The sequence below is a fragment of the Diabrotica virgifera genome, chromosome 2 (genome assembly GCF_917563875.1).
Source record: "Diabrotica virgifera virgifera chromosome 2, PGI_DIABVI_V3a".
NCBI classification, from domain to species: Eukaryota; Metazoa; Arthropoda; class Insecta; order Coleoptera; family Chrysomelidae; genus Diabrotica; species Diabrotica virgifera.
Window position 1 is genome coordinate 28,642,965 of NC_065444.1, and position 16,883 is coordinate 28,659,847.

Below are 16,883 nucleotides of genomic sequence, written 5' to 3' on the forward strand. Positions count from 1 at the left end.
ATCGTTTTTTATATAAACAATTAATAAAAAAAGAATGTGTGTGTACTTTGTACGCACGTAAGAAGTTACACTTCTATTATATGATTTAAACGAAATTAATATACTTTTTATTTATATTTTGTTTAAATATTAAACTAATTTATACTTACTACTTCTCAAACATTTTTATTAGAACAGTGCCAAAAATTAAAATAATAAAAGAATAAAACACACATAAACACATTAAACAAGCCACAAATGATGTCTGAACATTAATTGTCGAAATTTTTTTTAACTAAATACGTATTTTCTGAAAATACAATTATATAATAAATATACTTACAATCATAAAATGTATTAAAAAAAAACAAAAAAGAAAGTTTCTATTGGGACTCGAACCAGCGCTGATAAGAGCGGTTGGTATTGGAATTCATTCGCCTTCTCCGCTTAGCCACGGACACTATGTGTCATTATTTACGAAGATCGACTAACTAAACGGATTAAACTTGTGATATTTTGATATTTTGAAAATTGATCAAATTATTTTAATTTTGAATTGAAATGATTTAGAATTGAAAAAATACAACAAAACAGAGTAAAAAAACAATATATTAGGTGAATATTGATAGAAATTTTGATGGTAATCAAATTATATAAATAAAAGTATTACATACTATGTATTTTGGCAGATCAAATAGGTAGGTTTATACCCATGATACATTAACAATTATTACGTACCTGTTGCTTTTAAAAACTATTTAAAAGTCACTACAATATTATAAACTTTTTTGTTTCTGTCCTCACAACAATAAAACTAATATATTATACATTTGTTTACCTTTACCTTTACCTCCAAACCACAGCTGCCATATCGGATAATTTTTGACATGTCATTTGAACATCCAATCAGAACAAAGTTATAATGCGCATGCGCCGGGCTGATAGGTTTTAACATATAAAAAAATCACCCTCTATCGCCGGTAAAGAAGTATAACTTCAAAAAATTTTTTTATTGACTATTCGTGTATTGTTCCTCTGAATGCATATGTCTGCAAATTTTTAGTCATTTGCATTGAAGAAAAGGCAGTCAAATTAACGTCCAAAGATTTGACCTAAACGATTGAACTAAAGACAAGCGTTTAATTAATTAATACGACAAAACGAATTCTAATGTTAATTGTAGCACAAAACGTCTCTACCGGTGGTTTTTCTAAGACTACGATAAAAACGAGTTTTGGTTGAAGTTTTGTTTCGTATCGTAATGAAATTTGACACGAATAAATGCCGATTTATATATAAACAAATATATGAGCGTTCAAATTTTGAAACTTTATTGTTTATTTATGAAGCATAACGTAAACAGTTATCGTAAAAAGTGAAATTATGTACAGTTCATATCATTAGCTACAATCCGTAAAAGTTTCAAGTTTCTACATTGTAAAAAACAAGAGAATTTAAATTGTCCATTAAAAGCGTTTTTTTTATTTAAACAATTAATAAACATAAAAATTTTTTTTATTGACTATTCGTGTATTGTTCCCGCTAATGTCTGCAAATTTTCATTCATTTGCATTGAAAAAAAGTCAGTCAAATTAACGTCTAAAGGTTTGATGCAAACTATTGACGTAGGTAAAGAAAAGCGTTTAAAAATAACTAATTATTTGTCTTTATTTATTGACTATTATTATTATTTATCTTTTATCCAAAAATTAAAATGTCTTTTCCTTTTTGATATCTTCCTGTTTTTAGGTCTTTGAACAATTGCAGCGAGGAGAAACTGAGTTTTTCAAAAAAGTAATTTTAGTAGAAGGTGACTTACAAAAACCAGATTTGGGACTTTCTACCAATGACAAAAACACAATTTTAAAAGAAGTAGAATGTATTTTTCATTTTGCTGGAGCATACAAACTCAATGAAACCTTTGCCAATGCAGTGAATGTCAATATAGGAGGTATAATTAGCTTGATGAAGTTGGCTAAGATGATGCAAAAATTAGAGGTTAGTATTGGTAACAAATTAAGTTTTTGATTGATTGCTTCTTATAATTTCCTACAGTTTATAATTTATGGTTAAAGGGTAGGTACTCCCCGTTAAGATACGCAAAATGGTCTCACTCCCAGAATTCATTTTTTTTTCATTTTTGAAGTTATACTTCTTTAGGCGCGATTGAGAGTAAAATTTCATAATACTGCGCGCATGCGCACACAGACAGTATGGCGTTTAGTTGCTAAATCTTTCTAGTTATGTATAAATATATCAGTGCAAGAAAAGGTGTGAAAAGAATATGTTAGTGTTTTTAGTAAATATATTTATTATAATTTTTGTGTCTTTGGATTTGTCTTCCTCAGGAGTAAGATGAGTATTATTAAAACATTTTATTGTATATTTACTTCACCTTGTCTGTTTGTTACCGTGAATTGTCATTATGGTAGGGGAGCCCAAGCGGGGATTTTTGCAGTTACTCGAGCGCGTCAGATTAGCATATGGGAGAAACCTGGTACCCTGCAGATGTACCTCTACCATATATTGGCTCTTAACACAGGGGAGTTCGCTAAGGGGGGCCCGAAAAAAAAAATCTATCCTTAAAAAAACTCGAAATTGTCAGATTAAGATAAGGTAAGTTAAGTACATGCAAAAGAGTGTATATTTCAAAAATCTGACGATTTGAGCCGGGCGTAAGGAAATGGGTGAGTCCCAAAGTTTCACAAGAAAAAAGCGAATATTTCGCGAAATGAATGACAGATCGAAAAACTAAAAAATATGTGCCCAATATTTTTTAAAAATCTATCGAATGATACCAAACACGACTTCCCACGGAGAGGGGTGGGGGGTAAATTTAATATTTTAAATACGAATCCCGCGATATTTCGCGAAATGAACATCAGATCGAAAAACTGTAAAATACACTTATTCAATATTTTTGAAAAATCTATCGAATGGTACCAAACACGACCCCCATGGATGTGGGGTGGGGGGTTACTTTAAAATCTTAAATAGGAGCCCTCATTTTTTATTGCAGATTTGGATTCCTTACGTAAAAATAAGTAACTTTTATTCGAAACATTTTTTCGAATTATGGATACATGGCGTTATAATCGGAAAAAACGATTGTTGGAAATGGAAAATTAAATTAAAAAATGGCAAGCGCCCACTAAAATGGAAAACTTTACTTAACTTTTTTTGGTTTTAAGACCTACTCTTCACAACCCAATAGGTCCCCAAAGCGCTCGAGTGACTGCACATTTAGCATACTTTGCTCCCCTACCATTAGGTACGTCCGAACCGATACAGACACAGTCCTCGTAGCGTATTTGGTATAGCATCGAGAGGTCGAGAGGTCTTGAGTTCGAATCCGGAGCAAACCTATACTTTTTTTTATTTCTTTGAAAGTGGTAAGCACAAAATTAGTTTGGTGTTTAAAAAAAATTAAAACAAACTGTTTAAAGTATATTTATTTTTAATAAATCATATAATAGAAGTATAACTTCTTACGTGCGTACAAAGTACACACACACATTCTTTTTTTACGTTCTATATGATAAAAAATAAGATTCATTTTATAAATTTTAGTCCATCAACACCATATCAAAAAAAAGCCACTCCATATCAAAAAAACTAAATTTTTTCGTTTTTATGTTTTTTTGGGTGTGTAAAATTTCCAAAAATTCGCACGCATAGTTAAGGCTTTTGCAAACTTTGCCTATTTTTTATAGATCCGTAAGTTGTGTGTCTATAACCTAAAACACATTTTTTTTTCTAAAAATACGTTATAACTTTTTTTTTGGAGATGGCTGCAGACCTATTTTTTTCTATTTTGCCTTCTACCTTCAAAAACCTGAAAAACAGGATTTTTCGGGGTTTAGGGATTTTCTCCATTTTATACATACCGGCACACAATTCCGCCACCCAAAATTTTCGATTAAGTTTGACAATCTATAACTTTATTATTTGTACTCAGATTTTCAATATTCTTGTATAGTCCAGAAAGCCACTGCGCATCCGCTAGAAAAAATATTCTGATTCGGATTTTTTGCACAATCTTACTCAAAAAGGACCCCTTTTAACAAATTTGCATGTTGCCAGGACCAAAAATGGGTCAAACATTTTTTAAACGTTTTTTTTTTGTTTTTTTCCTAAAATTATCGTTTTTGCATGGAACAAAGTTTTTTTTAGGTTTTTTGGACCATTCCAAACAGAAAAGGTCTTTAGTGACTTTTCCCTAAAGTTGATAGATTTTGACATATAAGCGATTAAAAATTGAAAAATTGCGAAATCGGCCATTTTTAACCTTCAAAAACTATGTGGAAAACTTAAAATTTGAATGTTGCCAAGGTAGGTAGATATTCTTTAAACATCGATTGATGAAATCCTGAAGAGTTTTTTGCAATACAGTATTCAGAACTCCTTTGTTTTTTAATTTCTAATCACGCGTGCGCGACATTATTTTCCACTGTTGCATGTGTATCAGGTATGGTGCAAATGAAAGGAATAAATTCGTTATTTCGTAAACCGACGACTTTAAGGAAAAAACCCGAAATAGGTCGATTTTTATTTTTAAGTTATGATATTGTGGCATATATGGTATACTAGTGACGTCATCCGTCTGGGCGTGATGACGTAATTGATGATTTTTTATATGAGAATAGGGTTCGCGTGGTAGCTCATTTAAAAGGCTCTTCAATTCTCTATTCAGTAATGTAAATTTTTACATAATTATTTATACAGGCTGTCCAAAAATGTTTTATTAAATTAAATTATTTGACAAAAAAAGCAGTAGAAGGACATCCTGTATAAATAATTATATAAATGTTTATATTAATAAATAGAGAATTGAAGAACCTTTCAAATGAGCTAGCACACGATCCCTATTCTCATTAAAAAAATCATCGATTACGTCATCACGCCCAGATGGATGACGTCACTAATATACCATATATGCCACAATATCATAACTTAAAAATAAAAATCGACCTGTTTCGGGATTTTTCCTTAAAGTCACCAGTTTACGACAAACAAAATCAGCTATACCATTTTTCCATATAATTTTTTAAAGTTAGGAGAAAATACAACGTTTCCATTCACCCCTGTATAATGCCATGCAAGCAAATTTTGTTTGTTACCGTAATAATACCAAACGATATCAATACATGTACCTACAAACTGGTGCAAGAATCTTGAAAATCGGAGCACAAATAATAAAGTTATAATTTGTCAAACTTAATCAAAAGTTTTGAGTGGCGGAATTTTGTGCCGGTGAGTGTAGATTTCAAAATAGATCAAAAATCAAGTTTTTTTTATAGTTTATATATAATTTGAGGTAACTGGGTCCCATAGGTCATTTAAAAGTCGAGCCAAATACCTTTAAACTCCTAAAAAACATGTTTTCAGGTTTTTAAGGGGGTTTTTAGATTTTTTGCGAGCTTAGTTACATATTTTGAGATCAATACAACTTAAATCATTTTTTTCATTTTTTTTACATGTGTTTAAAAAATAAGACAGCGCAATTTTTGATTAATAAACAAAAATCTTTGAGATATTTACAAATCAAGATTCATTTTATTAAAATAAGATAAAATAAATATATGTTTCAAAATTATTGCAGACTTTTGTGTTCCTTTCTTCCGTGTTTTCCAATTTTCCGGAGTACGAAATCAAAGAAGAGTTCTATGAATCCAAATTATTAGCCGAAGAAATATTAGACTCCGCACAACAGGGCGACATAGTTAGATTTAATAGTTTACAGATGAAGTAAGTATCAATATGAGTTCTTCATATTTTTATTGTTAATGTCCTATTTGAAACGATTGCAATTTGAATGGCGATAGTTATATAGGTCTTCTCCAAAATAATATCACACCAACTTAGACAAAGTTGTATCCTGATCCAGCAAGCCATCAATCCATCAAGTTCCAGCGAATATGATATACTTTCAACAAGATGGAGCACCACCCCATTTAGCAAATCAAAGTTCGGCATTACTTAAACCGAACATTTCCAAATCAGTGAATGGGGAGACGAGGATTGATGGAATGGAAAGCACGATTTCCTGATATGACCCTTATGGGGTTTATTCTGTTTGACTTACTTTATTATTAAAATTAATGGTTTCCTTGCTACACATAACATAGGTACATAGTTTGATTCTTCAATTTTAGATTATCGGAAGAATGGCCTAATGCTTACCCTGCAACTTTAAATATAATAGAAGACTTCATTAGGCGGGAAGCGAGAGGAATACCTGTTTGTATTATACGCCCCTCCTTACGTATGTATTTTGTTTCTTTTATATAGTTTTTTTATTATTTTATACAGCCATCGAAAAAAACTCATAATTAGAAGGTTTGTTTTTAATGAAATCATCATCAATTTTTGGCGATAAAAGTATATTTTAAACAAATTCTCTTCAGAAAATGTTTAAAAGATGTTAATGTTCTCAGAGAAACCGTTGGAATACAACAAACCGGCATATTTATGTTTCGTGGACCTTAAAAAAGCATTTGACAGGGTCACATTAAAGGACGTTATCCATTTGTTATACTCGAGAGAGGTACCTCTAGGAATAATTAAAACGATCGAAAACATCTACTAGAACAACACAATAAAAGTAAAAGTGGACGATGAATTAACTGACCCAATTGAAGCCGGCAATGGGATAAGATAGGGGGATTCCTTGAGTCCTTTATTGTTCAACCTGATCATGGACGAAATAATAAAAAAAGTAAGAACTAAAAAAGATACCAAATGGGAGAAAAACAACTTAAAATAATCTGCTATGCGGACGATGTAATATTAATCTCTCAAAGTGAAGATGATTTACAACGTATGCTGCACCAATTCAACATAATCGCCAGAAAATTTAACATGCTAATTTCCTCACAAAAGACAAAATGCATGGTTATAACAGAAGCTCCAATAAGATATAAATTGAAGCTGGAAGGTCAGATAATAGAACAAGTGATGGAGTTTAAATACCTAGGCATCACACTATCTAGCTACGGAAGGCTCGAAACAGAAGTGGAAGATCAAGTGAATAGAGCAAACAGAGCCGCAGGTTGCCTGAATGACACAATATGGAGAAATAAAAATATCGGAAAAGAAATGAAAGGCAGAATTTACAAAACAGCCATCAGACCAATAATGACATATGCGGCAGAAACACGACCCGACACAGAGAGGACAAAAATATTGCTCGAAACAGCGGAGATCAAAACCCTTCGAAAAATCGATGGTAAGGCTCTATGGAGAACTAGAAGTACAGATATACGACGGAGATGCAAGGTGTATAACATGAATAACTGGGTAAGAAACAGAAGAATAGAATGGAATGACCACATAAGCCGAATGACAACAAATAAGATAGTCAGAACAGCGAGAGACGGTTCCCCAATAGGAAGAAGATCAGTGAGAAGACCACGAAAACGATGGAACGACAACTTACTAGAGGCACATTGAACAAACAGACAGAGTCATGTTTATACAAAAAAGAAGAAGAAGGAGAAGTATTATTATTCGTTCTGTAGTAAATTTGGGAAGACCTTAGAATTAGTGAAAAAAGAAGAGTTATGGTACAGTATACCACAATGACAGGAAGCAGCACTCAAGAAATAGTGGAGCTAAGCAAGTAAATTAAATGTATGTTCATTGTATATTAGGTATAAAAACAACCATTTAAATAACGTGTGTCAAAAACTGGAGATATATGGGAACCACAATTAAGCCATTCAAGACCATAATGGAGAAGTAAAAACCGATATATAGAGCATTGCAGAGACTTAGAAGAATTATACAAAGACACTTCAAAAGATGCGTCAGTCTCAGAATACAGAAATATACAGAACGAATAATTTAACGAGCAGCAGTAGAGAAGGCTCTCGACCAAATAAGAAACAAAAAAAAAGCCCCAGGGATGCATACCAGCAAACATTCTAAAAAGCAATGGGCGAGATTGGGGTAGATGTAATATTGGATATGTACAACATGATATGGACCTGGACCACAGGTGAATGGTCTGCTGATTGGTGCGAATCAACCTTGATCTCTATCTATAAAAACGAACCACTAACTATATGCGGCAATTATAGAACCATTACCCTTATTCATCATTCAAGCAATATCCTGCTACAATCAATGAACGGCTAAAGAACTTAGCCGAAGAACAATGCGGATTCGCACCAGGAAAACGAACGCAGATATTGAACACCAGATAGATAATAGAAAAAGCAAGGAAACACAATTTACCTATGTTGCTCTGTTTCGTGGATTATATAAAGGATTTCGATTCAACAAAATGGGATCTCTTCTGAAGTATAATGGAAAATATAGGAGTACCTAACCACTTAGTTTTTTTTTCCTTGGGTTTGTATGACTGCGGACCTTAGGGTCCATTCGCCCATCTAACCGATTTTGCTCATTTTTACATTAATTTCAACTACTCTACGTTTATTTTCCTTCCCTATTTATACATTACAATATCATCATATCATTATTATTATTATACATTATCATTTTTTACTTCTATTTATCATTATATTATTTATTTTTTAATATTCAAGTAGTTTCTTTCCATTTTTTGTATCTTTTTTGTTATTTTTTTATTTATTTTTTTTATTATTTTTTTGTGTTTTTTTTTTATTTTTTTTCTTGTTTTTTGTTTTTTTTTTCCATTACGGTAAGACTAAACCCGATTCAACCTCTCAGAGGTTATTCGTCTTCTTAATGGTTCATGTTTTATTTTTTTTTATACTTATTACAATGCTTTTACATTTTTTGTTACAATATTTATCTGCTTCTAAATACAGATAGTTAACCATAGCTACTCATATTTTCAAACTCACTTCACTTCACATAACTCACATAATAAAATGACCACTTGTGGATTATCACTTTGATTTAACAAGAACTTTAAATTAATTGGATGTCCTTTGGATCCTTTAACTAATAAATTTTGTCCAAAAAGATTTTCACTTGAGCTTGTATTAGAGAGCAATTTAATATTTGATGCTCTGCGTCTCCTATTTCTCCACAATTGCAATATGGATCGGTTTTTAAACGAATTTTAATAGAAACATTAGATGTCATACATTTGTTTTTTTCTGCTGATATTATCATATTGAATATTGTATTTCTTGGCTGTTGTATTGAAGATGTGTGTTAATCTTAGGAGATCGTCTTCTGTCTCGACAATTATTGCGGCGTCGTCTGCATCGGACTTCATATCTTCTTCTTCTTCTTCTTCTTCTTCTTCTTCTTCTTCTTCTTCTTCTTCTTCTTCTTCTTCTTCTTCTTCTTCTTCGTCTTCTTCTTCTTCTTCTTCTTTTTTTTTTCTTCTTCTTCTTCTTCTTCTTATATTAGGCCTCTTGACCTGTTCTTAACCGATTTTGAGCTTGTATTCGTAGCTGTGATGTTGACTGCCAGCTATCTCGCCACCTTTTAAAGGGCCTTCCCTGTTGGCTTCGAATCCCTGGCTACACGGGCTATTCTATCGCTGTCCATTCTCGTCACATGCTGATTCCACTCTCGTCGTCTCTGTCTTCCCACCGTACTATACCTTGTATGTTATAGAGATCTCTTATTCTGTCGTTCGGTATTCTGTCTATCAGTGTTTTCCCAGTTATTGACCTCAACGTTCTCATTTCTGATGTTCTCAGTATCCCCTTGGTTTTCGGACTTCATATCAACACCGGAACAACAAAAATAATGATTGTAGACACAGTGCTGTACTTGAGCTCCCTAATAATCAACAACGTAATTGCTTCTCAGAAATCAAGCGTAGACTAGCAATGACCCTCATCATAACAGCTATAAATAAGGGAACCAAGAGTATAAGGGTAATAACGCTTGAGGTCAATGGTGTGTATCCCGAGGGCCCCTGGTCCGAAGAATATACATTGACCTCTATTCTCGCGACTATATTTTAATTTTTTGCAGTATTGCCAGCGGAAGCTGAACCTACAACTGGTTATGTAGAAAATGTTAATGGTTTGTATGGCGATACAGTAAAATACGCGATGGGCGTGAATAAGGTAAATTATTATAAAAATGGAGTATTAGATGCCGTTCCCGTTGACTATGTTGTAAATCTTAGTATAGCTGCTGGATGGTATACTGGATTACAGAAGTAAGTATTATAGTAATTAATAAATAACACAACCAAAATCACAGCTATACCTAATGGAAACAGTTGCAAAATTGAAATATAACTTCTTCATTTTTGCAACTGTAAATTCTATTCTAATAATTTTCCGGTAATTTTAGGAACAAATTAAAAAGAGGTGACATCAACTCCATTGGAGTCTCCATTTATCATTGCATCAGTTCTCAGGAGAAACCCATCACAATTGGTAAGTTGATATTAAACGTAATAACTAGGTATCAATTAGATATATTATTAATACTTAATTCTTTGTAGCAATTAAGCATTGCCTCATTTAGACCAAACTAAGGGAAGAACTGGAAAAAAAGAGAAGTTACTTCTCTTCCAACATTTCTTTGCTCTCCTTTACTAACACGATATTATCAGTAAAGAGCATTGACCAAGGAGCCTTCTTCCTTACGTACTTCTCAGGAACTCATTTCTCTCTCTTACATTTCCATAGTCCTTATCTATAAACTTTGTCGTACGCCTTCTCAAGATCTATAAATACCAAAATGTAGTTCTCTTTTCTTCTCGCCGTATTTCTCTATCAACTGTCTCAGAGCAAACATGGATTTCCTTCCTGGCATAAACCCAAACTGTTCTCCTATCGATGTCTCTGTTCTTAAATTTCGCTCTCCAATTCTCTCCCAAATTTTCATTGTGTGCGAGATTAACTTTATCCCTTTATATTTCTTAAAGCCCTGAATGTCCCCTTTATCTTTACATAATGATACCATCACACTCTCTCTCCACGCGTTGGGCATCCTTTCATCCTCATATATCCTACTCACAGTGGCGGCTCGTGATTTTTACAATAGGGGAGGCTATACCTAACTGTAAAATATCTAGACAAATTTGCACTAGCAAAAAAATGCGCCAAAAAATGTAATTTAAGGCCCCATTTTTTGACCATTTTTTATTTACATTTCATAATATCATCCTAATTCATAATTTCATGATATAATATAATTTTAAAAATAGTTAGTCTAATTGTAAAAGTTTAATACCAAAGTTTGTGTCGTTTATTTGTTAACAATTCCATCTATTTGTAAATAGATACCTCGCATATCAAAATAAATACAGATTTGAAGTTTTGCAGTCCATACATAATGAAGCTTCAAATTTTTTAAGATACTCAACTGAATTTTTTAATTCTAAACGCGGCCTACTGCGAATTCAAAAACACCATAAATTACCGATATTTTGCATTGAGTTAGAGATATATCGGAAAAAGTTATTTGAGCAAGTCGTTCCAAATATTATTATAACCCCACATACCAAATTTCATAACAAAATTCGCACTTTTAGATTTTTCATTATTTTTAGTCAGGACCCTAAAATTCGTTGTCCTGAGACGCACGCAACCACGCAACGGAGCCGAGAAGCTATTCTGCCTCCCGTGGTAGATGCCACTGTTAGGAGACCGGGTCTTCTTAAAGGCCTGCTGCGCTGCACGGAGCATTAGCAACGGAGACTGCTGGTCTTCTCGGCTCCGTGCTCCGTTCATGCATCTCGGGATAACGCAGGGTCCTGCCTACAATAATATGTAATAAAACTGAGACGCGATCATGCATTCTAATGCTAATGCTCCGTACGTATGGATAATTAGTGATAATATGGAATTTACACGTTGTATAATAGTGAGAGTGCTTGTTATTTTCGCGATTCATGATAAACAAAACAGTGTAGAGTGTGTAAAACATTTATGGGGAGGCTGAGCCTCCCTGACCTCCTCTGACGAGCCGCCACTGCCTACTCATCATTTGCCACAAAACATCAACACCTTTCTCTCCTAGAGCCTTCCAAACGTCTACGGGTATTCCATCGGTCCTATTATACAGGGTGTAACAAAAATACAGGTCATAAATTTAATCACATATTCTGGGACCAAATATAGTTCGATTGAACCTAACTTACCTTAGTACAAATATGCACATAAAAAAAGTTACAGCCCTTTGAAGTTACAAAATGAAAATCGATTTTTTCCAATATATCGAAAACTATTGGAGATTTTTTATTGAAGATGAACATGTGGCATTCTTATGGTAGTAGTATCTTCAGAAAAAATTATAGTGAAATTTAGACACCCCATAAAAATTTTATGGGGGTTTTGTTCCTTTAAACCTCCCCAAACTTTTTTGTACGTTCCAATTTAATTATTATTGTAATACCATTAGTTAAACACAATGTTTTAAAATTTTTTTTGCCTCTTAGTACTTTTTCGAAAAGTCAGTTTTTATCGAGATATTTTGCATATTTGTCAAATTCACCACATATTTGTATATGGCTAAGTACGATTATGGAGACTTAATAATAATGAAAAATTTATTTATGATTTACATTTTTAGGTATATTTTGAACCTTATTAAAAAAGAAGCCATATCTCGATAAAAGGTGCCTTATCGAAAAAATACAAAGAACCAAAAAAGTTTTAAAAACACTGTGTTTAACTAATGGTATCGCAGTAATAGTTTAATTGGAACGACACAACCATTTGGGGGGTTTAAAGGAACAAAACCCCAATAAAAACTTTATGTAAACATATTAGAAAAGAAGCCGCAACTCGATAAAAACTGCCTTGTCGAAAAAATACTAAGAGCCAAAAAAGTTTTAAAAATATTAAATTTAACTAATGGTATCACAATAATAATTTAATTGGAACGTACACAAAAGTTTGGGGGGGTTTAAGGGAACAAAACCCCCATAAAATTTTTATGGGGTGCACAAATTTCACTATAATTTTTCTTTAAGGTATTCCTGCTATAAAAATGCCACATGTCCATTTTCAATAAAAAATCTCTAATAGTTTTCGATATATTCGAAAAAATCGATTTTCATTTTGTAACTTCAAAGGGCTGTAACTTTTTTTGGTTTGAAATGAAATTGAAAAAAATGTTAAAAAAAACGGTGTATTTTATCAACTTAAAGCAAGAGTAACTTTTAGTACTAGAATACCTCATAACTTAATAATCTAGAGTCAAAAATGCTTAAAAATTAAAGACAAAAATGTTATGCGACAAAATAACCGTTGACCTACCCAAAACGGACGCATATGACCTGTACTATAAATTCGCAGTTAATGAAATCGTACCAGTCGCAGTTAATGAAATCTCTGAAATATAAATAAACGTACCAGTTTTCAGATTTCTAAATAGTTTTTTTTAATTTTTTTTTGGAAATTCAAAAAAAGAAACATTTTCAAATCGATTTTTCTAGAAAACGGTGTATCATATCGACCTAAAACAAGAGTACCTTTTAGTTGTAGAATATCTCACAATTTAATAATCCAGAGTCAAAAATGCTTAAAAATTAAAGATAAAAAGTTATGCGATAAAATAATTGTTGCCCTACCCAAAACGGACGCCTATAACCAGTACTAGAAATTCGCAATGCATGGAGTCGATTTATCTGTGGAAGATAAATATGTGTACCAATTTTAGTTTTTCTCAATAGAAGCGTTCTGGAGTTATTTAAGAAAAACTACTTAAAAGACGCCATCTTCAAAGAGCTCTAGCTCCTTTAGGAAGCATTTTCTGACTAGGTGAATTGGGTTAAAATATCTTAAAATTATCTGAGGAATCTCCTGTCTTCGTTTGTCGGTAGAGTTTCTGGACACCCTATATATAACGCCTCAACAACCTTGTCTCTAGCTATCTACCTTTTCATCTCTTCGGGTATTTCCAACCAGTGCCGGATTAACCAATAGGCAAAGTAGGTAGTTGCCTAGGGGCCTCGGCCCCAAAGGGGGTCTGGTAGGGCCCAAAACGAAAAACTAATAATTAGAATTAAATAAAAACTATAAATGTTGAAAAATTCAAATACATATCGCGCAATACCATAAAAGTGATGGTGGATTTATAAAACTACAGTACAATGCATACTTTTGTTCACATAGAAAGTCTATTTTGTGAGAATAAATCGCTAATAAATGCCCTTTGCTTGAAGGAACAGTATTACAGATGGAAATAAGAAAAAAGATTCGAAAGAAAGAAAATATCCTTAAGCAAGATCGAAAACAGAAGCTAAACTTATTTAAACTCAGTTTCACACGGAAATCCACAGCTAGTGAAGCTGAAATCAATAAAATGCACGTGATTAAACATACATAACAGGGAAACATAGCTTCCATAACTGAAGAAGATGAAAAACATGTAACTACAGCTCTATTCCAGTTCAAAAGTTAGAGAAAGAGAAACCGAAACTAAGATAGAAATAGAAGTTAAAGATAAATTGGATCCTAAATTCGGAAAACGGCATAGAATACAATAACTGAAGAAGTAAGGACATTTTAGATTGGGAAAGGTCTTCAGAATGTAAAAATCTTGATGGAAGTTTTTCAGCATCAAAAAGAAATTTTTAGGCATTACAAGATTTTTACACAATCTATGGTTTTTTGAAAATATATCGGTGGAACAAAAATTAAAAGAGATTGGCTAAGGTATTCTTCCTCAAATGGAAAGGTTTTTTATAGTAATGAATATAGTAATGAAACACAGACTTACTCACAATCATTTAATTATACTTTGACGACCGGTTTCGATCTCTACAATATACAGATCATCTTCAGGTCGGCGTTACAAGTAGTTAAATGATGCCGTTACAAGGATTGCGTTGCAACTTAGTTGTTGTCATATTAGTACGTCCAAATTATGCTAATTGGTTTGTTGGGATAGTGATAGGGTAAACAGACATGTTACATAGGTTAAAACACAGTAAGATTTCGAATTTGGAATGGATCCTGAAGGAAGATGCGTATGTGAAACGGGTGATGTTTTGTTCGAATGGAGAAAGACAATGCTCCAGGGGTTGCGTATTAATTGTAGCAAAGTATGAAATGTTATTCTAGACTCTTGTACAAATGTGATGGTCTTAGCTCGTAGATGTTATACGATGCGGGCAGAGGTCAAAGCATAGGAAATGACAAATAGGAAATTGTTGTCATAAATTAATCTAATTTAAGATGTGTTGTTCTCAGTAAATTAACTGAGGGATGTCATAAGTATAATAATAACATTATAATATTATGAAGTAGTAAGTGCCATACACTGTGAAACTATGAAGTGTATAGAAATTAAAAGAAAACAAGTTAGTTAAATGAAAAATTATTATTATCAAAAAGTCGGTTAAGAAACTTTAAATTGAAAAAGGTAAGAAATTGATAAAATTAAAGATTATTTTGTTTGAGCTATTGTATAATGAGATATGTACAAAGAAAAAGAAAGAAACGAAATATTAATGGAAGGGTGTAGGCACTTACTTGAGAATAGTTTTTTAACTAAATATTAACACATAACACATAGGGTTTAAAAGCACAAAGACATAACAATTATTGGTAAAAGGTTTTTTTTTTTTTTTTTTTAAGGGAGGTAGCACTACATTTCCCCAATTACTATTTAACTTAGTTTTTATTTCCTAAATTGAAGTCTAGTTTTTGTGTTTTTTTTTTTTTTTTTTTTTTTTTTGGTCTTTTTTTTGTTTGTTCAGTCCGTGTAGTTACCTACAACTTTTTTTCAGCCTCTACCCACCGTTGGGAAGTTATGATCAAATGCTCAAATGAAACTCCACTAAGCGATCTCATTCGCCACGATCTAGTCCTTAAAAGAACAAGCAGCACAAGATGGAGTGCAAGGGCACATGCAACAAGACCTTTTTCTAAAGGTTACAACGCTTTCGAATCTGCTCTTCATACTTTTGCTGAAGACACTAATCAGAAATCTGAAATAGACCGGTCTAGTTAGACTCAAAAATAGGAGTGAGGCTACAATAATTACCATCAAGCTGAAAATTGGCAGGAATGTTCAAAATACCATCATAAATGAAATCTAAAAAGTCCTCATAAATCCGACCCCTGCTAAAAAATTTACGCGGGGTCAAAGGTCACCAAATATGGTTTTTAGCGATTTTCAGCGAAACGGTAAGTTTTATCGTAAAATTAGCTCTAACAAAAAATGTAGATTAGATAATTATCTATAAAAAATATCTTAATAGTTTTTTTCCTAAGAGGCACTGTTTTTGAGATACAACGATTCAAAGAGTTGAAAGACTTCTAATCGTCATAATATATGTATTATTACACCAGGTGTATACATCACTGAAGCTGTAATACAAGTAAACATAATATTCTACGGTCAACTTAACTTATATTATTACTTATACTTACTTATTATATTACAGTGCCAACAAAAAAATCTTTACAAAGTGAATGTAAGGCGAAAATAATAAGAATTATTTGAATTTTTTCGGCTTAATCCCAACAAAAATACACAACAAAATACAACAAATGACAAAGTATTAACTTATAATAATTCTTTTTATTTATGCGCCTTAGTTCAATTTGCAAAGATGGGTTTTGTCGGAATAAACACGTTCGTCAGCTAATCTAATCACCCTACCCATTCTCTTCTCAGAAGGGTTTGAACATAATAATGAAAGACAACTTTCTAGGCAAAATGTTTATTGCTAAGTACTAATAAATACTTATGCAAATTACACCGTAATTTTCCTGGGTGGCGAAATTAATTAGTCTCGAGGTATTAATTAGTCTTGAGTACTACTAGGTCTGGATCCCGCGTATGAAAAAAAAGTTGATTAATAGCAAGCTGAAAATTTGTTAATAGCTTAAGGGTGTCTAGTCGAATAAACTTTGATATGTGTGAACACTGGAACAGGGGTAGTTTTAATTGTGGAACAGGTTAAAAATTTGGAACGGTCACAGCACGAAAACGGCACATTTATTTTGTCCGACAGAACAGACTTAAACTCTTCGAAC

General features: G+C 32.5%; 1 protein-coding gene across 1 annotated transcript in view; it reads left to right on the top strand.

Annotated features, from left to right (window-relative positions):
* The window catches only part of LOC126880018 (fatty acyl-CoA reductase 2-like), a 44,120-nt gene that overhangs the window by 15,131 nt on the left and 12,106 nt on the right, over nucleotides 1–16,883 (top strand). The window contains exons 2-6 of the mRNA XM_050643541.1: nucleotides 1,729–1,977; nucleotides 5,582–5,727; nucleotides 6,135–6,244; nucleotides 9,907–10,096; nucleotides 10,234–10,319. Of these exons, the coding sequence (XP_050499498.1) occupies nucleotides 1,729–1,977; nucleotides 5,582–5,727; nucleotides 6,135–6,244; nucleotides 9,907–10,096; nucleotides 10,234–10,319 (781 nt within the window). The remainder of the gene's footprint in view (nucleotides 1–1,728; nucleotides 1,978–5,581; nucleotides 5,728–6,134; nucleotides 6,245–9,906; nucleotides 10,097–10,233; nucleotides 10,320–16,883) is intronic.